Source organism: Fukomys damarensis, unplaced genomic scaffold (assembly GCF_012274545.1).
Source record: "Fukomys damarensis isolate Sample0158 unplaced genomic scaffold, DMR_v1.0_HiC HiC_scaffold_25, whole genome shotgun sequence".
In the NCBI taxonomy this organism is placed as follows: domain Eukaryota; kingdom Metazoa; phylum Chordata; class Mammalia; order Rodentia; family Bathyergidae; genus Fukomys; species Fukomys damarensis.
In genome coordinates this window covers 7,783,895-7,809,090 of record NW_022900937.1, presented here as the reverse complement: position 1 = coordinate 7,809,090, position 25,196 = coordinate 7,783,895, and the positions used below count along the sequence as shown (strand labels likewise).

The following is a 25,196-nucleotide window of genomic DNA, read 5'->3' as shown; positions in this document are numbered from 1 at the left end:
TTTTTTTTTTTTTTTTTTTTTTTTTTTTTTTTTTTTTTTTTGCTTCTGAGATAGCAGTTTTCCTTCACCTTATGACTTGGGGCTTAATATATGTCTTCCAACTTATAATTATAGGTAATTATGAAGTTCAAGGTATAAAACATTGACATTAAAGTTCTAAAATCCTGACGTAAATATCTGTACCGAAGTTGCTTCTAAAAGTGCTCACCTGTATTTTCTGTTGTCATTTGCTTTTGAAAGAGAGCTTTCATGTCAAAGTCTAGTATAACACCTTCAAAAATTTCATCTTCATGTAAAATTCAGAAGAAACCAGAATTCAGAAGATGTGGCAGTAAAAACACAAAATGGCTTCGTAGATGAATCTTTAGGAATTTTATATTTAGTACAGCTAATGTGGTGATCCACTCAAAAGACATAATTACAGATAATGCTTTTGTCTTCCTATACATTTAAGAGGCTAGTGTGGCTTTCGAAGTCAAACTTACTCCATAAATAAGGTGTTCATTAAAATGAATAGTGGTTTATATTTATTTTAAGATGAGAAGTATTTTAAGATGAAAAAGATTCCACATTGCTAAAACCACTGAAAGCTTCTTACATGCAAATATATACTAAAGCCTTCTCTGCTAGGTGGTGATTATTTTGGGGTCTAGACTACGCTTGACTTTTTATGGAAATGCAGGTATAATAAAAGCATATTCAATACTCGTATTTCCTGTGCTTTTAGATATGCATATCGATGAACTGCCAACTCTTCTCCACTGTGCTGCAAAGTTTGACTTAAAGAACCTGGCCCTTCAACTGCTACAATGTTCGGGAGCAAACTGGGCAGCAAAGACGAAAAATACAAGTGGAGCTGATGCAGCTCGCATTGCTAAAAAGTATGGGCATGAAGAACTCAAGAAAATCTTTGAAGACTTTTCAGTAAGTTTTCTCTTATTATACTTCAAAAACTCCTTATGAAGTACGGGTATAGGCACGTTTCTCTTTTCTGTTCAATGATATTATTGCAAAACTAATTCATAGAATCCGTTGGTCCTGAGTTGTTCAGTATTAAAAAGTATTTTGCAAATTAGTCAATTTTTTCTATTATTGCCATAATGCAGCTCCAACTTCCATCCCTAGACATCCATGTGTGAAAGTTATCTGTTATGGGCCAGGGATCTAGCTCAGTGGTTCTGGCACTTGCATCGCAAGTGCAAGGAGCCGAGTTTGATCCCCAGTACCAAAAAAAAACAAACAAACAAAAAAGAAATTTATCTATTATTCCTGACTTCTGTTTGGTATTAGATAAGAGATAGGAAGAAGGCAATATACCTTCTGTCTTTATCCTTTTCTTTAAGAGTCTAGATAAGACATCAGTAAGCACATGAAAATGGATCAATAATTATTCAAATTCTACACAATGAAAAGCTAATTTATGTTGCTTAAATTTGCTTCCCTTCTGTTATTCCTTCTTCTCCCTGTGAAATCTTAATTCATTATTATTTGCTTTGAAGCTCAAAAATTCAGAACATTCTGATGGATGTGAGTTTTGTAAGAAAGTAATGAAGAGAATATTTTAAGGAGAGCATCTCAGTAAAACACACTTATGTTGCCATAGTCAACTTTAAAGAAGCAATTACTATTTTCTGTTAGTAAGAAAAGTGTGCACATTTTTCTCGAGAAAGCGAATTATACTTCTAATGGGTCTTCAGAAAGTATAGTAGAACAATGATGATGCTAGTGACTTTGTCAGAATTTATCTCTGGATTTTCAGAACAAATACAATTAAATTGCCAATGAGAAGTGAAAATAGGACACTGAAATGCTCTTAGCAACTTCGGGTTATTTGAGAACTTATGTTGATTACCAGATTAAGTTGCTGTAATATGCTACTTCTAAAAACATTGTTACTTGTAATTTTTAGAGAGTGAAAAGACAATAAAATTTTGCATTTATAAGAAATAGCAAAAGAGTAATCAACAGAGTATGGCTATTAGCCAAGCTCTGAAATTACAATAGAATATCTTTTCTTCATATTTCAAATAAATACAGAATATACAATGTTGTGATAAAATTAGTTAATTAGCCTATGTTCTTCAGATTAGTTAAGTCAAAAGTGAGCACTGTTTTTATTCCTGGAGTGATTTTACACAGAGGTTCTCACATGTGCTAACGTTCAATTGTTAAAGTTCATCTTATAAGCACTTTCGGTTTAGTAATTTCCCCCTTCTTGTAGTCAAGGTGGCATCCTCATAGATAAGTCAGAGAGTCTACCCAGCCTTTAACCTTTTCCCATAATACTGTCATCCAGTAGATCATGGTCCCCAATTCTTTAAACCCTAACTTTTAGCCACTAGTGGAAGAAAAGTTTTCCCTAGAAGTCTTAGCAGCCACTAAGTTCTCTCTTACTTCCTAAGACAAACCCTGATTTCAAAGAATGATTCCTTCACTTCTTGCCCTCCAGTAAAGAGCAATGAATGCAGCCCCATGTAAACCGTGAGTTCCATAAACACAATACTGCACAGCAGAAATGAAAGAAACATGAGGGCAGGAGATGAAGATGGATGGACATAGGAAGTAATTTCTCTCCTGCACCCTCTGGGTATTTACACTTCTGCTGCTATAGTAACAGGACTGACATGAGCCAGAGGCTGTCACTGTCTCTAGGTGATTATTCACTATTCCCAGGATCTTCATCCTGACTCCGCCAAGCTCTGCACGTCTTTACCCTGTGAAGTTTGTTAAGTGACTTCATTTATTCCACCTGAGCTGTTACACTTTGCAGAGCGTTTATTGTAGAGCAGCTAGAGGTCCTCCTGTGAGGTTCCTGGTGCTGGTGAGAAAGTGACCGTGCCTGTTGCAAGGCCGGTGGATCTGTAAATGCATTTTAATGGCTGGTAATTGCAGGCATAGCAATTTTGCAAGCTATAAAGGCCACTTTGTAAATGCATGATTGAAAAATGAAATCATACTAGTTCATAAGACACGTAGAAGTGTTTCTTGTTGACCTACCTACCACATAAATCATTCTCCTAACTAGCAGTTTTCTTTAAAATAAATCTAAAAGTCCTGCCTTCTTTGTGAAGGTATGCCAGATACATACCTGTTGCACTAGCTGTTCTAAATGATGAAAACAATATTTCTTTAAGAGTTTATATAAACCTAAGAGAGAAAAACTGAAACCTAGTTATGCTGCTAAATACTGTATTGTTTCATGAGTGGTATTTACACTAACACAGGTTTTAATGTTATGAGCACACCTTCTGAATCAAAGATTTTCACATATGCATTCCAATTTTCCATGAACCATTCTTTCAGAGGTGTTGAAAGAAATAGATCTTTCCAGTTTGAAGTTTACAGTGAACCACAGCATCTTTGCTGAGGAAGTATCTGTTTCCAGCCTCCGGCCCGATTCGCCCCTGATTTAGTGACTTGTTCGATACTTCCTACGCATTCACTAAAAAAGCATTGTTCACCTTAGGGCCTCACATTGCAATTCAGGGAGTTGGGTCAAAACTGAATAAAGTGAGTGGAAAGAAAGAGGCGGGTGTAGTTTTAGAAAAATACAGAAAAAAACAACTTTATCAAGTGTTCGTAAACCAAGTGGTACCCACAGATAGCATGAGCCAGGCAGAGGAGAAAAGCGGGGAGAGGAGGACAACGATGTCTCACACCGCACCTCTCGCCTTGCTGTATATCATTTGTTTGCACGGTTTATGAGCAGAGCCTGCTCACGTTTGAGATAGCTTCTAAGTGACACCATACTACCTTCATGGATTTGGTGCTACGACTGACGATACTATAGACTCATTCCTCGGATCTGTAGAAGCCTTCAAGTATCTGCTCACTCTTCGGCCCCTCACAGCGTCTGTTCTGAGAACCAGTGGAGACGACCAAAGAGCGAAATGGAGCTACACAGCTGAGATGCAGCACAGTTTGGTTAACAGAATTGTTGAGGAAAGCCCAGGCGATTTCAAACAGCGACCCTGATGATTAAGTTGGCTCTTTAAAAGCTCATCTTTTAGGGGGGCGGGGATTTAGCTCAGTGGTTCCGCCGCCTGCCTCGTCAAGCACGAGGACCCGAGTTCGATCCCCAGTACCAAAAAAATTTTTTTAAATCTTTTAAACTGCAAAAATTAAAACTGTAAAGAAGCTTGAGCTTGGCTTCAGATTAAAAGATATAATGCGATTCAAAATGAAGTATAGAACACCCATTCTTTATATGTTTTAGGCAAATAACATAGCTGTTATGTCCTTGTTTTACCTCAAGTGTGTCACCCCACCATCTTGCATTGGTTTAAAATGCTGCACAGAGAGAGAGCATCCATGAGTAAATGTAGAAGGAAACTATATCCTCCTCTGTACTGACTTCTCGGGGAAACGATATTCAGAAAATGTCTTTTTTTCTTCCACTCCTCTAACAATCTGGATATTGATAAGATGTTAATTGTAAAGATTCTTCAAGAAAATTTGAAACACAAGAAATGTCATTTTTCTGTATCCTTTGACTAGCTGGCTTTCGAGAGGCCTCCTGGCTGGGGGCTTTCTATTGCTCACATCTGTAAGGGATTCTTGTGACCTCCGCTCTGCTTGCAGGGCCTTGCATTTGTTTTTGCCATGGGGAAGTGGGGGATTGTTGCCCCCTAGCATCTTTCTGACCTTTCCAGATGGTCGAGGGTTAAAAGGCTGGAGGGGAGGACACTGAAGGACTCATAGGACCCCTAATGTAAAGCAATAATTGACTGGTACCAACACCGATTACCACAAGTTGGGCCCTGCTGAACATTCCCTCGTCTTAGCCCTTTATCTCTCCCATCCTCAGCCCTTCTCACCTGTGCTCTCTCTGTGTTTACTGCTGTGCCCTCCACTCTGCTCAGTGGGTGTTGGTGTTACATGCCAGAGTGTGCATAGCACATCCCATGTCGCCCCAGTGAGTCCCCATCCCTTTGTAAACACAGGGGCCCTGGTGAATTGGGCTGCTCTCCCCTCTCTTGGGCTCAGCCTCCCTTTAATCCTGGAAGGGTCAGAAGCAAGTGTTCAACTTAAGGATCTGTTTGCTCTTGCTCTCTTAACCAAGTTTCATATTGCAAATAAAATAAGTGGTCATATTGTCTATCTTCTTTATTTTTTAAAGGTTCGGTTTTAGGGAATTTGTGGAAAAACAGCCCAATTGCTGTCTTCAGCATGCATTTTTAATAGGCCAAACTGCAGTGTGTGTTGGAATTCTGGTTGGTGCTCTGTACTGATGTTCTCTTAGAACCAGAAGACCTAAAACTAGTTGCATAACTGCCCTGGGCGGGTATATTACAAATTCATGTCTCCGTTATGCTGCAGGAGCTGCCTAGCAATGCCTTCTAAAATCCCATTAAAGGCACCATGTGGCTGTTATGGAATTATCCTATACCCTGGTTCTCAGAGCCAGCTTTGATACCTTTACTTGGAAGCTCTACATGTCCTCTGTCAGCTCTCCTTCCTCTTCCTTGTCAAATTTTCCTTTGTCCTCCTGCATAGAGTGCATTGCACTCAGCCAGGTCTGAATTTTCAGCCTAACTTAATGGAAAACCCAACTGGCATCCTTCGGAAAAAATAATTCTTTACAGGATATTCCTAGGATTTGATGTGCTTGATGGAAAAGCACTAACTATAGAGACATAGAAAGGATGCTACATTCGCCTCATTTTCTTTTGATTTTTTGTTATTCATATCTACCTTCAATCTCGCCATCACTCTTTCACACATCACCTTCTTTTGGGTCATTCATGTCTCCCATTCTGCTCTCTTCCCTGAACATATATGGTCATGGTACACACGAGCACACACATGCGCTTTGCATGTGAATGTTACTCAGATATACATAAATACGTTTTGCATAGGCATATATTTTTGCTTTACACACACATGTGACAAGCACATATTTATGACAAGTACTTTCACATTAGATCTTTATACCAATCTGCATAATTAGGTGTTTTTACTTCGATTTTATAGATCAGAAAATTAAATTCCAAATGTAATGCTATTTTCTTAAGGTAGAAAACTAACCAGATGGAGCAGATTTCTCATCGAAGCCTGACTACTTACCTTTTAATGATTTTTAAATGATTCTGCATACCTCAAATTGAGTACAACTAACATATTTTATTTTATTTATCTTCTGCACTTATATTCTGATAATACAAAAATATATCTGCAAATCTAAATAATCTTACAATGTATGAAAAGTACGTTATTATGAGCATTTGAGTTAAGAAGTTAAAGAGAATACCCTTTCCCTGCATGAATAAGAAGACATTTATATTATCAATAAATGTATTCACATTGTGATTTTAGACATTTGAGGCTAATTTGACTTCTTAAAAGTGACTTGTGATAACAGATGCATATAGTACATTTTCCCCCAAAGCACAACCATGCAGGAAGTAAACTGAGAGTTTATCCTAGGTTGGAGCATATTACATTTAGACAACAAAATATCTAATGGAGCCACATACAGTCATTTTTTGCAGAAGCAGAAGACTTGAACAGGAAAAAAAAAGTTGTAGTGTTTTTAGGGAAGCACATGGATTCTATTTCTGACCATAATCCCATCGCACTCGATGGAAAGGGGTATTTCTATGTATACTAAGGACGCGCAGTGAGCTCTCTCCCCAAACCATGAATGCTAAGGCTGCAGGCCCTTGGTAGCAGCTCACTTCCTCCTTGAACAAAGGGCCCAGGCCAGGGGTCTCCTGGTGCTGACCTTGCTCATGACAAGCAGAGCTATGGAGAGTGTCCCCACACAGGATGGAAAAGGTGAAAGTTAAAATGTGTAGAATCTCGGGTAAATTTCAAAGAGCCTGAAGGGGAAGGCAGGGTAGAACTGGAACAACTGAAATCATGTGGCACTTGTGTGCTGCAGGAGATGAGTGGTGAGCAGGGTTTTAATTGGAATAATGTACCAGGCAAACGCGAACAGCGCCGTGAGAGTGGAGAGTGGGTTTGGGGGCAAAGGCCACACACGTGGAGCTGTGAGTCTTGGGCCAAAACAACCTAATCCGGTTATCGTGCTTTCTTTTTTTTCTTTTTTCTCATGTCTATGTTATTCACCTTGTTAACAACAGTAATCTAGGAAGGGTCACATCTCTGTTTAAAATAATATTTATTACAAGATTTTAGGGAAACAGGTACCAAGAAATGTTTACGAGCTTGCACGCACTATGATGGTGGGTATTTTAAAATCCAGGCATTTGGGTATTTCTCATTTACTATGAGGAACACTTGGTTTTTAATCCTTTCTTCAAGTATTTTTTTCATAATGTTATACGCTGACAGCAACATGTACAACCTAGGTGAAACCAAACCAGAGAAACAGGAAGAGTGACTTTTCCCAAATGTTTTTTGTTATAGTTTGGGTACTAAGGATGAAAACGGTCCTGAGGCTGTGCCGAGTAGTAAGGCCATTGGGAAAGACATTTCTAATGCCCACTGACCATAGCATGGGACAGAGATTGTTGAATATAATCTCTTTCCCCCTGGAATCATGTTAGTTTGATTTCGTCGAGTCGACTAAGACCCTAGTAAGAACGACCCTTGGATGTCACAGCTGTAGTTTTGTCAGTGTGTTAATAGATAATAAATGATGCTTGGCTTTCTGTGGCATCTAGGGTGACTAACAGCCTCTGTCCACTCTCCTCTGCCTCCACCCAGGGCAGAATCCCAAAAAACCATTCCCACGCTGTTGTCTGTACTCAGCTTCCATGCAGAAGGAAGCAGTACAGCCAGGATGGGGACAGCACACAGGTGGCCCCCATGATGTGGCAGTCATTTGGGGCCAAATGTGGATTCTGGTGCCACCGGTAGAAAGTAAGAGGAGTCAGATGTCTGCGCAGACTTACAGCACTTCTCCAACTCAACCTGTGCTAACGATGTCTGTCTCCAGGAGCCAAACTAGCCTGGGTCCAAAATGCAAAGGTTCTGTGATCCTAATATGGCAGGCACATGGCTCATGTTTCCAATTTCTGGAATAGGCACAGCGTGTTATCTCCATGATTCAAGTTTTATTTATTTATTACAGAAGAAAATGCTACCTGTAATAGAAAGAAAATATGCACATTTCCCACGAAACAAATACTTTTTATCTTTCTTATCCCAAGATCTGTTTGCTGCTTTATTGCATAATTTCTCCCAACTGTATCATCAGTATTGTAATGAATTTACTGTTAAAAATTATTTTAAGCACAGTGACTATCGACAGAGTTGATGTTTGCCTCAGTTGAGCCCTGAGAAGCTGCAACTCATCACCCAAAGCAGACGGAGAGCTTAGCCTTTGAGGATAATTCATAATTTCATTCCAAAATGGTATTTATCTTATAGTACTCACCTGAAGGCCATTTATCCGCACTCTTGGAGAAATATCCTTTAGCTCCAGAGGAGGCCGTTAGTGTTCAGTTTAGTGTGGCAAATTCAGCCGCAGCGAATGTATGCTTCAGAAGAATTTATGTCTCTCCTCTGAGGTTCACTGTCAGATTCCATCGCTGCTGAGAATACAGCTCTGGGAGACAAAGACAGGAAGCAATATGATTTTGATTACCCGTTGTCCAGTAGAAATGACTTCCATGCTCATTACATTAGAATTAATTAAATGCACACAGGTAAGATGACAATTCATTAAAGTAATGGCAGGAAATAATACACATGTTCTTACAGGTCTTTTCTGATGAATTTCATTAATACATCACTAAAACTTACATCCAGTTTGAATCGCTGTCTCATTCTAAACAAGTACAGTGGTTTCTCAGTTCACTAATTTAATTCTTTCCACAATTCTGGTCGCAAATGGCACTGGACAAGAACCGAATCAAATCGCCCCATAAGGCAAACAGTGACCCTAACCATTGAACTTGATTTGGTTCTCATCCAGTTCGGTTTGCAGCCAGAATTGTGGGAAGAGTTGAGTTCGTGAACAGAGGAATCACTGTGATTATTCATCATCGTGGACATAGCTGCTCCCATCACTGACAATCTCTGGTTCTCACTCAACGACACTCAACGGTCTGCATGTGGGCGGCCAAGTTGTCTGTGAAGCGCTCCGGAACCCTGTGTTTTTTATCATTCTTAAGACTTGTGATTTCTCGGAAACATTCTAAACTCGAGCTGCTTTTTGTTGTTTTTCTACTCTCCTCTAGGCAGTCAGCTTCTAGAACTGAATGGTCTATAGCTGTCATCTATGCACCTGCTGCTCAAAAGGAAATGTAATTGCAGAGTCTCGGAGTAGTCGCCAGTGGTAACGGGAGCAGTCAGTCTGACACTGCAGCTAGAGAGGGGCCTCGTGAAACAAACACAAATAGCACTCTTCCTTTCAGAAGGAAAATGTGCAAAGGCAGGTTGCTGAAATTCCCTTGGGGGAAAAATGAGGTTATTTGCAATCTTTCTTTATTAATTGGGTTTGAGGTTCCATCATCCTTGATTCTTGAGAATAGAAAAGGGCATTTAATGTAGTCCAGTGTAGACTGAATATGTTCTGCTCTACTAATATTCTGTGGCTCCTACTTTAAATTCGTATAAAGTTATCTCCAGGCTCTGATTGCAAATGGAAAAAGAACATAGACTTGTATATTAAAAAAAAAGAAAGATATTCATCAGATACCCCAGCTCTGAGCCTGAGCAGTGTGTTTTCTTCATTTCTCCTCACCAAGAAATACTTCCTTTGTGCTGCCCATATAGATGAAAGAGGTAAAATGATGGCTGGCTTATTTTGCCTCTAGAAAATCTAGCAAAGAAAAAAAACAAATAGATCATATCAGTGAAGGCTAACATTTGGGCTCATTTTGAACAAATGAATCCTTTCTTACTCAAGCCTGCAAATTAATAGTTCCCCTAGTTTTATTTTAGTAGATCAATTTATTCATCAATTCAGCAAATATTCATTGAGCACCCATTAAGTACCAGTGAATGTTTCTAAACCTCAGCAATTCAAAACAGATCAAGACCAAAAGTCTTGCTCCACTGTGAAAATGAACAGAAAGAAATACACAAGTCATGTAATATATGGGACAGACATTAGTGGTTAGTACCAGGAAAAAATAGATGTCATGGACTTACGTAGAGTGTATGTGGGGAATATGGAAATGGAAAGGAACTTTTCAGTGAGTAGTCAGGGAAGTCCTCACCCCAAAATCACTGAAGGAGAAAGCCATGCAGGTAACTGGGGAACACATTTCAAGAAAGAAAAAAAAAAAAACATAGCAAAGGCCCAGAAGTAGAATGTGTGTGTGTTCAAAACAGAGCAAGTGGAACAAGAAAGAGAGAGGAGGGCTGGGGATTTAGCTCAGTGATGCTGCCACCTGCCTCATGAGCACAAGGTCCCAAGTTCAACCTCTGATACAGAGAAGAGGAAGGAAGGGAAAGAGAGGGAGAGGTGCGGAGAACAGTAATCAGTGGAACCCAGGAAGTAACTAAGGCCGGATCTGCAGAGCCTTATAGGCAATGGTGAGGACTCGGGATGGGAGAGAAAGAGAGGCAGTAAGAATTCTGGGAGAGGCGTGGCATGCTCTGGTTTAACTGGAGTCACATTAACAACAGAATGGGTGGGAGGAGGGCAGGCTGAATCCAAGCCACTTCATACCCAGATCATGGGTGAGAAAATGGCAACAGTTTAGACTGAGACAACAGCAGCCAGGCAGGATTCAGTTCTTTAAATTTTTGGCCTTGCAGCTTAGAAGAAGGTGAGAAGTTACTGATGTCTCCAAGGATGCTGATGGAAGCGAAAGAATAAATGCCCTTTATGGAGGTGAGGAAGACCCTGTGAAGAACCAGTGTGTTGAGGAACATAGTGCTCTTGGCTTCAGACAGACTACAATTTGCAAAGCCAAACAGATGTGCAAAGTCTAGAAGCTGAGGTCGCAGGGATTGTTTATAGAAAAGGCCAAGAAGGAGTGGCCTTTGAGGCAGGTGGAACGGGGCGTCTATTGAGCTGGAAACAGAGAGGGGACGGCCCCATCCAGGACTGCGATGTGGGCTTTGCAGTGTGCAGGTGCAGGTTTGTGTCTGCATGTTCATGTGCTGCTCCTTAAAGTCTTCCACACACTGGAGACACAGGACCGTGATTCTGGGAGAGGAGAGAGAGCAGATAAAGTTCTAACGGTGCACGACCTCAGTGTCAGGGAGAATGCTGATGACAGTGTGGCTCTAGTGTGTCCCCATGCATGTGCTGGAAACAGCCATGAAGGAACGTTCCCCTGCTCACACACCTTTCCTGATGCGTGTTCAGAATTCTTCTGCATCTTCTTGGGGAACGGACAGCATCCTGCCTCTGGCTGGGAGAGAACGTGAGGTGTCAGGAGAGAGAGTGAACACTTCTGCCTGTCAGCCACTAAAGTCCACTAGCCCTGACAAAGCTGAAACTGAGATCCTTGCTTTGAGCCTGCGGCTGAGATCATGGCCTGAGCAAGCACATTTTTCCCTTTATTAGTGTTTAATTTTCTTTTCTCGGCATTGAGAGGTCCACTTATTCAAATCTGGCTCTTGATGAAACATCAGTAAGCCAATTAGTCCATTTCTTTAATGAGAACTCTCTATTAGCAGACCAGGCAACTGTGTGGACTTGTATCAAACCTGTCAATCTTGCATTTGGAGGGGAGGATGCCAGTTGTGGGTTCAGCTTCATTACTGCCACACTGGACCGCGTTGCTAAACAAGACCCTGCGCTTGGTTGCAAGGTAGGACTAAGGAGGGTTAGAGCCACACCTCTGCAGAGAGGCTCGGTACAGGGTGGGCTGGGTGAGGAGCTTCCAGCGTGTGCCATGCTCTGCATGAGCCCTGGAGAATTCCCTACTTTGTTGGCATTTGGGGAAACTGAGACTTGAAGTCAGACAGGGAACTATGAAGCAGACATATGGCCTCCCAAAGCTATCAGGCAAAATGTGAAGGGCCTAGTGATGTGATGTTCTCATCCTGGGCTCTTTAAAGTTCACAGTGATTCTTCCCAATTTTAGCATGATGGACAAGAGTGAAAGGGAAAAATAATGGGCTTTACCACAAGACAAAAGGGCCACATTCATGGAGTGAGTGCACCAGGTTCTCATCTCTGGTTTTCTCCCTTTTTCTCTCTGACTTTCCAACTTTACATCCATGCAGTGCAACTGAATAGGATGCCAGCCCCTTTATTGTATTCCCCTAACCCTCCCAAATATTTTCCAAGTACTCTTTCTGTCCCTGATGTGATAGGGATTATTAGAGACAAGGAAAACAAAATCCCTTATTTTATTCCCATCTGAGAATTATCTCACAAGATGTCACATTTTTTAGAATATTAAAAATAGAATTACGTAATGCTTCCAATTGTAGCTGCTAAAACAGATGTGGTTTCTTTGCTGGAACAAATCATTACATCATCTGACAACTGACAGGCAGCAATAGATCTATAAAATGTTCTTTTTCTTCATATGTGTTAGTATGGAAATTGAGTAGTAGTCTATTTTTAGGAGACAGAAAGATAGAGATAAACACATATGCTTCTTGTGCAGAGTTATATCAACTGTTGGTATTTTTATTCCCTAGATCTAAACTTTATTGTCCTAAAATCCCAATGATTTTAAAAGGACTTTTAGCTTTATGCATTGTGTGTGTGTGTGTGTGTGTGTGTGTGTGTGTGTGTGTGTGTGTGTGTATGAGAGAGAGAGAGAGAGAGAAAGATCTTTGGAAATTATGAATTGGTAGCAACATTTTTACTATTATCATCACTTTATATTTCCTTGCAAACATACTTAATATTTCGCTCACTTTGTAAGTGAATTATTTTAACACATAGTCTATGTGACACACACATGAATATTCCATGCTATAATTTCTTCTTTCCTATTTAGGATGACTCCTAAAATGAATAGGAATAACCATATTCATCACATTTTGCCTTGACTAGGTTGCGCTATAACATCCCTCCAGAGAGGCAATGAATGCTTGCTAGGTTTTATTTCAGTCTGTCTTCTATTAAGCCAATAGAATATTTAATTCTCAGACAAATTTATGTCACTGTCATTGAGCAGACACAGATTACACTGGCAGCATTTGGGTAACACTGATAGACTCTCCTGTGCTGACATTCTGCTCCGTTGTGGACAAATAGCAAATGAACAAACAAGGTAATGTCAGAAGGGACAATTAAAGATACTGCAATTAAAAAAGGAAAATTTAACTGAAACCTAAATATAAGAAAGGGTGATAACATTTTCCCACATGCCCAGTGTCACACATTGATAAAACAAAACTTCCATCGGTGTTAGTTTTCCCTTCTTTCATGGCCCTTCGTGACATGTACTAATACAATTAACATATTAATTAATGCAAGTCTAGATGGTTTCCCATAACGAAATATACATTTGATGAGAAGGCATCAGGGTTCATTGTTATTTATCAATGTATGTGGACATTCTCACAGAATTGCACATTATGTAAGGGTGTTATATACTGTACCTCCATCCTCTGCATAATCGCTGTCTCAGAGTAGATGGTGTGTGTTTGTACACAGATACGTATACACATAGCATGCACCTGTCACATAGAGGAAGGACCTTTCTGCTGCAATTTTTGGGCATGTGCTTCTGTTGGACCGTGTTATAGCTGCAGTAAAAGTAAGACAAAGGCCGGGGACTTAGCTCAGTGGTGCTGCTGCCTGCCTCACAAGCCCAAGGTCCTGAGTTTGACCTCCAGTATAAAAAATAAGAAGACAGAGAAGTCCCCACTGTCCTGAGCTCACAGGGGACTGCAGGGATAGACAGAAATGAGGGAACAAGTGGCCTTTTTATCTGTTCTTTTCCAGAGTCTATCATAAAATTTACCCCAAATCCCATCTCTAGTGAAAAATCAAGTAGTTATGTGCTTGGAGGGGAAAAAAGGGCAGATTAATATGAGTTTGAAATAATGAATTTGACAGAAAGCTACAGTGAACCTGCTAAGTACTTGCAACTGTTTCCACTGCTTCGTGGTCACCACTCTGCTCATACCCACATCATACAGAAGAGGAGCCCAAGCCCCAGGCGGTGGCAGGTGGTGGGAAGGGGCAGAGCTGAGCCTTGAAGTGGGCAGTGCATCTCCTGCTCACACACCTCACCCCAAGCTGGGCGTGCCCGCACACTCACAGAGCGCACCTGCCTCTTCCGGTGTGTTCACGAGCAGCACATCCCCCTGCAGATCTGACCGATTGGCCTCCTGTGTAAAACTACTGCTGAGCAACCTGAAGTGTGCCGCTCAGGCGGAGGCCTGGGCACATACTCAGTTTCGCCTCTGTTCTGCACAGGTGTAATAAATTGCCTCTAAGAACACAGGAAAAGAAAGGGCCAAATTCCAGTTTTTGTAGATCAAATTAAATCAGGTACCGCTTGTTACATGCTAAATCTCTCACACTGCTTCATTCCTATAGTTTTACTGACTCTCAAGAGTCAGGTGGGGCTAGGAATGTAGCTCAGTGACGCTGCACCTGCCTAGCAAGTAAAAGGTCCTGAGTTCAAATGCCTAGTACCAAAAAAAAAAAAAAGGATTTAGGTAGTGGTTGATTGTATTTGTGTCAGGTTGACTAGGACACAAGGTGCCTGGATATTTGCTCGGATATTAATCTGGGTGTTTCCGTAGGGCACTTTTGATTAGATTAACATACACTGGTAGACTGCATAAAGAAGATGCCCCCTTGAGTAGGTAGGCCTCATGCAGGGGGTTGAAAGCATGAGCAGAGCAAAAAGCCTGAGCCTGATATGGACTGAAATACCAGCCTCTTCCTGCTGTTGGACTTGAACAGAGGCCTTGCTCTTCCCAGGCCTCGGGGCCTCCAGCCTGGATGAGAACACTGTTGGTGACTCAGGTCCTCTCAGGCTCTCAGAGTATGACTGAGACTACCCAGCATCCTCTGGGCCCCCAGGTGGCAGCTGCAGACTCTGCAACTGCACGAATTCAAATCCTTATCATCAATCTTCTATTGGCCATGTTTGTTTGGTGAACTCTAATGCAAGTATTCATGTGCTTTTAAGGCTGTTTCTGTGAAACATTGCATATTGGTCAGTGGTAAAATCAAGATAAGGGAGTATCTGAATGCTAGATTAACTGTGCCGCCTTCCAGTCCACCATTGGGTCTGTAACCCAGTGTTTCTCCCATCACATGGAGGAGACAGGGCCTGCGTGCTGAGGGCAAAGGGAAGACTTTCAGAGTGCTGTAGAGGAGCCAGAGGAGGTAGATACTAGTGAGTCAATGGCAGTCCAGGAATAGGGGTCAAAAGTTGTTCTTAAGAAAATAATATGGAAATTTATTTTATTGTTTTCTATACAAAAAGTGCGGTTTGTTTAAAGTCTTTGTAGTAGTAGTTTTCATGAAGCTCCTGGCCGATGTGTGGGAAGCAGGGAGACCAGTGCTAAAGGCCAAAGAGCTCCACCGATGGTCCACAGGTAGATGCCTGATGTCTTGTGGTGTGTGGGACACAGTGCAGGACCCAGGCCTCAATGACAGGGGCCTTAATACACCCTAGCAGGTGTTCAGCTAATCACACTCTAGTCTGAGAAAACCTACAGGCCATCTTTTCCCATATTCTCCCTGATTTTCTTAACCCTGTGGCAGGTAGATAAACACATGTATATCCTCAGGTATCTGTGCATGTGAATATATGTTGATTCATAAAATTTCAGTTTTGCTGCTGAGTCACAATTTGAGCTGTCCTTGGGGGCTTTGAACCCTCGCATTGGTTGTCCTGTTGTAAATACATTTCCTTAAACATTTGTATCTATAATATGGATTTAATAATTTGTAGTGCGTAGGAAAAAGAAGAGCTGCAGTTTTGCAGGACATGGCTATCACCATGGTTACCAGAAAGCACAGCTTGAATAGCCTCTAAAAGTAAAACTGGAGATGGAGTTGCAGCAGATGTGCTAGGCTTCATCCACTAAATGCCTCTCTCCTACTTCAATGAGATGTTGCTCTTCCCTGGGAGAAACGTTTTTGTACCTCTGAGAGAAGACATAGCTTAAGACCATGCACTCTTTGGGGAAAATGCATGCCTGTGCTGTAGGAGACAGGCACAGAGCTAGTCTTTTCAAATATAATTTAAGTCAACTTCTCAAAGATGGATAGGAAGCAAAATGATAGGTTACATGCTCAGGTAAAACTTACAGGAGAAAACTAACTCTAAAGCTGCATAGAAAGGATCTGGGAAAAGTTCTTACCTGGGTGCGTCTGATGTTAGGGATTTTTGCTGGAGTTTGGAAGCGCCTTCATTGTGGAGATGCCAGAATAACATCTGCAGGGTCTGCTGGAAATGTCCTCGCCTCCACAGCATGTGGTGTGAATTAGTTACCTGGCAAACTCTGCTCCCTTTCAAAGGCAGGTGTGAGTTTTAGGCGAAGCAGGTCATAAATAATTGGCCAGTGGATATTATAAGAATGACTAGAAACAGTAGCCCAGAGTGGGCTAGGTCTATAGAAAAGGAGAATTGGAGAGGCTGAGGGAAGCAACATTCAAAGCTTAATTTTTTTTTTAATTGAGTTTATTGGTACAATATAAGTCTACAATACAGCTACATTCATTAATGGGATCCTGTACCTTTACTTGACAGGTCTTGGTTCTCATTTTTCCCCCTTGTCCCTACTCTCCCTCCACCCACTCCTCCCCTCTCCATTTACGAACTCCTTATTTCCATTTTTACATTTTGTCATATTTTTTATTTTCCCTTATTACCTTTCCCCTACCCTTCTCACTTTGTCTACACCTTTAGCTCTTTTCTTCCCATTTCGCACTACCAATTATCCCATTAAGATCTTGTGTACTATTATAGTTTTTCACACCAGAAAAACGATTCGGCATTTCCACATGTGTGACTTATTTATTTCACTTAGGAGTATATCCTCAATATGTATACATTTTCCTATGAATGAGTCTAATTTCTCATTCTTTATGGATGAGTAGTATTCCATTCTATAGAAAAACCACATCTTCTTTACCCAATCTCCAACTGGTGGGCAGATGGGGTGCTTCCAAGATTTAGCTATTACAAACTGTGCTGCTATAAACATGGGTGAGCATATATCTCTGTAGTATGATTCTTTTAAATCTTTTGGAAAGATACCCAGCAGAGGGATGGATGGCTCAAATGGAGCCTCTAGACCTAGCTCTTTGAGGTATCTCCATATTGATTTCCATAGTGATTGCACCAGTCTGCTCTCCCACCAACAATGGAGAAGGGTTCCTTTCTTCCCACAACCCCGCCAACATTTGTTATTGTTTGATTTCTTGATAGCAGCCATTCTTTGTGGGGTGAGGTGGAATCTCAGTGTTGTTTTCATCTGCATCTCTCTAATGACCAGTGATGTGGAACATTTTTTCATATATTTACTTGCTGCTTTTACTTCTTTGTCTGAGAAATGTCTGTTCATTTCAGATGTCCATTTTGGAATTGGGTCTTTATATTTGGGGGGTGCTGGTTGTTTTGAGCTCTTTATATATTCCAGATAATAGTCCTTTGTCTGAGGAGCAGCTGGTAAAATTTTTTTCCCATATTGTAGGTTGTCTCTTAGTTCTGTTGATGGTTTCTTTTACAGTGCAGAGTTTCTGCTATAAGTATCTTGTAGTGTCACATGCATTTTGCATTTTTTTTTTATTGAGTTTATTGGTACATTTAGGGATACAGTACAGTTACATTCATTGTTGGGATCATGTACCTTTACATGGCAAGTCTTGATTCTCATTTTTTTCCCCTTACCTCTGCCCTCCCTTCACCCCCTCCTCCCCTCCCCATCTACAAACACTTTATTTTCATCTTTTCATTCTCTCACATTTTTTTCTTTTCCCTTTTTGTTCTTCCCCTACGTATCACACCTTCCCTACACCTTTAGCTCCTTTCCTCCCATTTCTCAATGTCAGTAATCTTATTAGAATCTTATGCATTGTTGCAGAATATTCACACCAGGGAAACTATTTGGTATTTTACACATGTGGGACTTATTTATTTCACTTAGGAGTATATCTTCAAAGCTTAATTTATGTTGAAGTAGCAAGCAGCATATTCGGCACGCAGGGCAGAGTCAAGCAAAGAGTAAGAGAGACAACCCGTGAGAGCCCTCATGGCATAGCTGCCTTTGCAGAAAAGGAGTCCAGGAAGAAAAGCACAGGAAAGAGGGTGCACGGCTTTGCACACTCCGCCACTGGCACCTTCTGCCCTACACAAAGGGGTCAAAAGAGCCTGAAGAGGAAGGTGAGCAGTTCTTGAGACAGCAGTTCTAGCTGCTGGGCTGTGGTCTCTTCACAACCTCTCCTCAAACTTTGATCCATTTGCATTTTAAATAAAAGTCAGCATGTGTAATGCTTGTGGTCATTATTGCCAAAGAGAATGCAGAAGCAGGTAGCAGGCCACTGCAGAGCCAGAAATAGCCAAGAATTGAGGAAACACCAGGAAGTTTGAAGCCACCAAAGATCCTGTGCATCTTTTAAGAGTGAGAACTCTCTCCCAGCCAGGAGAAGGCCATTAGGACAGCAATCAGTCCCACGCAGAGCTCACAGGGTGAGAGCCAGAAGGCGGTGAGTAGTTCCATGAGACACTACCATGCAGCAGTCAGGTTCCCTCTCATGATCACTGGCTTGTGGAGAGTGGCTAGAGACCTTTCAGACATTCCAGTTTGCTGCCAAAAAGCTGATGTCTAAAAGCATGACTTGTTCCAACTAGCATAAATGTGAGTGCCACCTAGGACCCCAATGCCACCCACAAGAGACCCTGGTGTGATGCATGCATGTGGCGTACACATGCATGAGGCCAGGGTAACCATGGGTACATAGATGGGATCTCCCACCGCTGCAAGCTTGCACTGGTGTAAGTGTGGGGAAACTTGGAGTGGGTTATTAGAACCAGCATGCACAGCTGGAGCTGTGTTGAACTCTGGAAACAGCTTTGTGTGCAAGGAGACTGTGGCCCCATGGCTTCCACTGCCGCTCTACCCTGTGGTTGCCTAGGTGGGTGGGTAGACTGGGTTGCACCTGTGGTGTGCTAAGGGGCTACAATGGGAAAACCACACTTGGGAGGGGTGGAGGGAAACCATGACTGAAACTGCTCATTGCTTTGACAGAAAAGAAAGAACATTATAAGCATGGCCCCATCCCATGTAGTTCATAGGAATTTTTGAAACCAAAGTGACTCTTTTGCTTAGGTTTGTGGAGAGATTTTTTTAGTGTTGTTTTGTAGAAACAGGACAATCAGGTGCTAGGGATTTAGCTCAGTGGTTCCACCACCTGCTTCGCGAGTGCAAGGACCTGAGTTTGATCCCTAGTATCCCCCAAAAAAAAAAAAAAAAAAAAAGAAAAGAAAAGAAACAGGACAATCAACGCTAGCATGTGTCTCCATGGTAGAGCAGGGCTAGGCCCTGGGTTTGATCCCCAGGACTGGAAAAAATGCAATCAAACATGCTCCTGACCTTAGGAGCATAGTTTAAAAAGAAACACATATGAACCCCGTTAAATTACCTATGAATTGTAAGATCGGTTCGTGAATAGAGCCCTGTCATAGGCTCTGTAGTGATTCCATTGATAATCTAAGGCCACTTTAAAATAACTTTACCAGGGTTACCTTTCTCTAATTTCGTGCCCATTCACCAAAGCCACAGTTCTCTGTCTTCTAATTTTATGGAGTGCCTTTGCTGACCTCTTTCAAGTCAGCACTGTGGCTGGCTCCCTTGCCACAACGATGTCTTCTCAGTGAGTTCTCGATGGCCACTCTAATTTTAAAGCTATGGACCCAGACCCACTTCCCCAACCTTCCAGTGTCACCTGATCTCACTCAACTTTGCTTTGCCATTGCTCTTACCACTTGCTGGCACATGCACACAGCATTCATTATCTGCCTGAGCCCTGGCCCACTCCAAGCTTGGAATACTAGGTCTGTGAGGATGGGAAGCTTTGTTTTGTTTTTATTGAATTAAAATCTTTCTGAGGTTGAAGGAAGCAGATCATCTAAATCAACACTGTAAACTGGAACACCCACACTGCAATTCGACAGGCAAAGCAATGCAAAAGTTATAAGAAAAGTTCTTAAGGAGTCAATCATAAAAAACAGCTGCATCAGAAAATTGCCTTGTGGATATAAATTGAAATGTAAATCTTTCCGTGGGCTGTTAATTTTGTGAAAATATAGTTAGCTCATTAGTGTACCACTGAGACCTCTCATTAGTTGAGTGGAGAGAAATATATCAGTAATGTCTTAACCCTTAGCCCATGATCTACTTTTTGAGAAGGTATTAATTTTCATTTTTGAAATCACTTGTGAAAATAAAAAAGAGGGCAGGAAAACAAATATTCCTTGGATCTGACACAGTTTTTACCCAATGTGTCATCAAATGCTATGGAAAATCGTGTTCTATGAAGCATGATAACTGATAGAACTTGTCATCTTTCCCTCTAGTGGTTTAGGAGGGCCTTGGGGAATCTAGGAGTTACTTAGCAAACCCTCTCACTACATTCACATTAAGTTTTATTACCAGAGAGCAAAGCAGCCTGACACCATGTGTATCAGCCATGCTTGCATGAGTGGTGGGCAGCTCCTGAGAAGACTGCTGTCCACACAGCCAATCAGCTCTTGAATGGCAACTGAGGCCTTGCATTCCTGACCTGTGCACAGACCTCTGCCTGCAGAGTGGAGGTGTTCTCTGGTCGGAAGTTATGCCATGCACAGTCCTTGTACTCGGCACCTGAAAAATGTCTAGTTGCACCCAGTCAAAACCCATCTCTCCTTCCCTGAGTTGCATCCCACAGACCCGAAGGCTACAAGCCAAGTGGTGGCTGTTGTTTGCTCTTCTCCCCAAATGAGATGCATTCTCTCCTAAAATACTGCTCAGGGGAACCTCAGTCTACGGTGGCTGTCTCTATTCTTTCAATGTTTTGAATTCATTTCACTTTTCTTGCTTGATATGAGTCATTTTCCTTCCCAAAAGAGTGCTCCAAAGGCCTCTGCCCCAACCGGCACACACACACACACATACACACACACACACCTGCTTTTTTTAAAATTGAGTTTATTGGTACATTTTAGGCATACAGTACAGTTACATTCATTATTGGGATCTTTTACCTCTACATGACAGGTCTTGGTTCTCATTTTTTTTCCCTTGTCCTTGTCCTCCCTTCACCCCAAGCCTACTTTTTTAAAAACTTAGATTTTTTATAAGATCCTATTGGGTGAAAGCACTGCAATTTGGGGCTGCGGTCTGTAGCAAGTAAACATTAAAGCAAACTTTCTTCTGGCTACTTATAGCAAGGCAGACTAAAATATAATATTTCAATGTGTTTTCTTCTTTTCTTTTTGTGGTACTGAGGATAGAACCCAAGACCTTCACATTGAGCTGCATTCCCTGCCCTTTTTTATGTTTTTCTTTTGGGACAGGGTATCACCAAGTCACTAAGTGTCAGAATTTGAAATCCTCCTACCTCAGCCTCCCATAGTGCTAGGATTACAAGCATGTACCACGATGCCTGGCTTCAATTTTTAAAATATGTGCAATTTCTCTTATTTTTGTAGAATAATTGTCACTCAATGTAGCCACAGACAACAGAGAGTATCTTGGACAGCATGCAGAAGATAGCACCTCTCAGCCCTGCCAGGCATACAGATGTGAGGAGATGGGTCAACTCCACAGGAGTCTGAAACCTGGGTGGTAGGCACATTAGGGTAGTAAGCACAGCTGCCAAGGTTGCATGGGGAGAATAGAGAGAAGGAAAAAAAGAAAAAGTATAGCGAGGAAGAGGGTTAAAGACCTGGATTTTCAACTGGCTCCACCCAAGGGGCCTAACAACATCTCTCACAAATGTTCCAAGAAGGCACTCTTGATACAAAGTATCTTGGCCCCAGTCTCAATGCAAAGTATCACGGTCCCTGTCTAGATAAAAAGTATCATGACGCCCTTCTCCATACAAAGAATTCTGAAAAGTGTAGCAGAGCACATGGCCATGTGGTGAGACACATCACCGTCACCCCATTAGCCGAGGTCACTGACACCCTAAATGGAACCCCAAAGTGGACATGATTCCCATAAAATGACATTTTAAATGTATCCAGGCATTTTGAAGGCATAAGCAAAGATAAGCTATGCCAGTAAGAAAGTGGTTTTCAAGTGTAAGACTAAAACCACTAAGACAGCTCTCTCTGGACCAGTCAGCCTCTCCAGTGCCACTCAGATGTCCACCAAGTGACACCAGCGACTTCAGTCAGAGCAAGTCCACCTTGCAGCTCCCCTTACCATGTGATGCCACCGTGAGCCAGAGAGGCCACTCATCTGTTGACAACTCACCCTAGTTAATTTCAATCTTGTTGGTACTCTGGGCACATTTGTAAGATATGTACGTATTTCTCTAAGTAAATGAGTATAATTCAAATAATTATTATTTTGTATAATAAATATTGCAAGAGCAGAGATTTTTTCCCATTTCTTCCTTTTCCTGAGTAGAAAAAAAATGACTTAAAAATCATCTTATTAAATATTTTTAGAATTTAATGTTTGAGGATAGTTTCTGAATTAGGGAAAAGTTGTGAAGATAGTCTGAGAGAGTTCTATGAGACCCTCACTTGCTTTTTTCCATTATTCATATCTTACCTTATTATTTTACATCTGTTATAATTAATGAGCCAATGCTTACCTAAAGTACATTACCTTACCTAAAGTGCAGATTTTACTTATATTTCCTTCCTGTCCCACCTAACATCCTTTCCCATTCGAGGGTCCCATCTGGGATCCCGTATTGCACCTAGCTGTTGTATCTCTGTGAGGTCCTCTGGTCTGTCCTTGGGGACTGGTAGCATTGAGGATCACCGATCAGTATTGTGTTCCCAGTTCCTCCAGCAGACCTGTGCTATTTCCCTCACTGTGAGCCTGGGGTTGCAGTAACATAGTGGGGGTCACTTCTACCAGTCGCATCACAGTTGTATCCAGGCAACACAGCTCAGCCCCGCTGGCGCTTGTCAGTTCTGTCTACGGTAGAGTCTGCCCTCTGCCCCGATGTTTTCCAACTGGACTGTTTGGAGGGAGTTCACTGTGCTCAACCCACACGTTAGGATTTATGTTCTGCTGCTTTGAGGACGAGGGGTGAAGTGTATGGAGAACTTGTGCAAGAGAGGCTTGTCTGTTCTCCTTTGTTTTCCCACTTGATGCAATATCTATGCCCCCAAGGATTTGCAGACATTCCTCTTATACACTGGGTTATAACCCCAAATTGCTTTGTTGCTCAAAATGTTCCAGCTTTGGCCACCATGAATTGTTCTCATTGATCCCTTTGTGCCTTTGGCACCATCACTGTGGGGGGATTTTGAATACTTCTTTACTTTCTGACACTCTATTCATATATTAATCTTATATGCTTTCTGTCCTGTCCTAGTACCAGCTATTTCTCAAGGAGTCCTGGTTGCCTTTATTGGAAAAAGATTATTAAAATTCCAGATCTGGCTTCTGTGATATTCACTGCTCCTGGTGAGCATTTGCTCCCAGGTCCTCTGGGCTGACAGAAGAGAAAGATGTGTGTTGATTGGGATTCCCAATATTTCTAGTCTGGAATGACTTTCTTCTCACCTGAGTCGATTTCACAGGGTGGAATTCTGCAACATGGAGGTCTGAAACATGAATGTGGTCCTCTTGTCCTGGAAAACTCCATCCTTTATCCATCAGAAACATAAATACTCAAAGTCAGCTTCCAAAGTGTAAAAAATGTGACAAGCACTCTATATACATGCAGTCATGTGTCACTTAACTATGTGTAGGCATTCTGACAAACAATACCTTAGGTGATTTCATCACTGTGGAGACATCGAGAGGTTTCCTACACTAACTAAGATGGTTACAACATTGATAGGTGAAATAATTGAATGGACCACCATCCTGGCCTACACAGGTGGCTGTTGACCAGAATGTCATTATGCTTGGTGCATGACAGTGTGCGTGTGTTCACTATGACTATGTGTGTGCATACATATGTATATGATTGGTAGTAAAAGTTGGGACATTTGAATTTTACTTAATGATATTTTCCATTTTTCCAGTGAATTAGTACTGCTGTTACTTCTCCAGTGCTTCTTTGGAGTTCTATTTTTTGTCCTTGGTACTGACCTCCAGAATGATCCACCTGTGTGTGGTGACTGGGACCCCTCAGCCGTAAAAGTGGAGCCATGGAATATGCTTTTTCTGTGCTATTTCGAGCCCCTCCACTAATGGCCCTTTACGGAAAGGAGTATAAACAACAGTGAGTTACATTGGGAGGGAAGCCCAAGATCCAAAGACAGACCAGGAAAGATGGGCACTTGTGTGCCAGTCAGCAGGGTGGAAACATCTGGGTGATGACTAGACTCAGCGTTCCCTTTTTTCTGCTCTTACTAAAATTGGCAGCCGGGGACTCTGTCGACCTTAATTGATTCTGCAGCTGCATTATCCAAAGTCATTCCGTGCAATGTCTCTCGCTCTCACTCTGTGGCCTCAGAGCCCGTTTTAACTCCTGAAGAAAGTTCTGTGCCACCAGGCCAACTTCTTCATCACCAAAGTGGATGGCACCTGCAGTAAACCACACAAGAGCACCGGGAGCAGCAGGCGGCTTCACCCTGCCTGTCCCAGACTTATCTGTAGCCTGGTCCATGCTAATGGCTAGGCTAGAAAGCTGGAAAATAACATAAATAATGGAAACAGCCACTCACACAGCTTGGCATTGGTCTCTTATGGAAAATAAATAAATGTGCAAGCTGAAAAGAATTTTAAGATGGTAATACATTTTAGCATCGAGGCACTGCACAGAGGAAAAAATGAGCCCTTTCTTTTAAAAATGAGTCCTAAAGAATATGCATTTCTCATGATTATAATAGCATAATTTAAGGTAAGTATGAATCTAAATTTATGCTAGCTAGCTAATTCCATGCATAGACATGAGAGACAAAATGCTGTGTGACAGAAAAGGTAGAAAATAGAGAAATGTCATTTTTAAGTATTTAAAATACTGCGTTCCCTTAAAAATAAATTATTTAATTCTTTTTTTTTTTATTGAGTTTATTGGTACATTTAGGGATACAGTACAGTTACATTCATTGTTGGGATCATGTACCTTTACATGGCAAGTCTTGATTCTCATTTTTTCCCCTTACCTCTGCCCTCCCTTCACCCCCTCCTCCCCTCCCCATCTACAAACACTTTATTTTCATCTTTTCATTCTCTCACATTTTTTTCTTTTCCCTTTTTGTTCTTCCCCTACG

The 25,196-nt window shown here is 41.6% G+C and overlaps 1 protein-coding gene across 2 annotated transcripts in view; it reads left to right on the top strand.

Moving 5' to 3' along the window:
- Bank1 (B cell scaffold protein with ankyrin repeats 1) overlaps positions 1 to 25,196 on the top strand; it is a 212,253-nt gene that overhangs the window by 69,943 nt on the left and 117,114 nt on the right. For both annotated transcript variants that reach the window (XM_033756173.1, XM_033756174.1), the window contains exon 7: positions 728 to 924. In XM_033756173.1, coding sequence (XP_033612064.1) covers positions 728 to 924 — 197 coding nt within the window. The remainder of the gene's footprint in view (positions 1 to 727; positions 925 to 25,196) is intronic.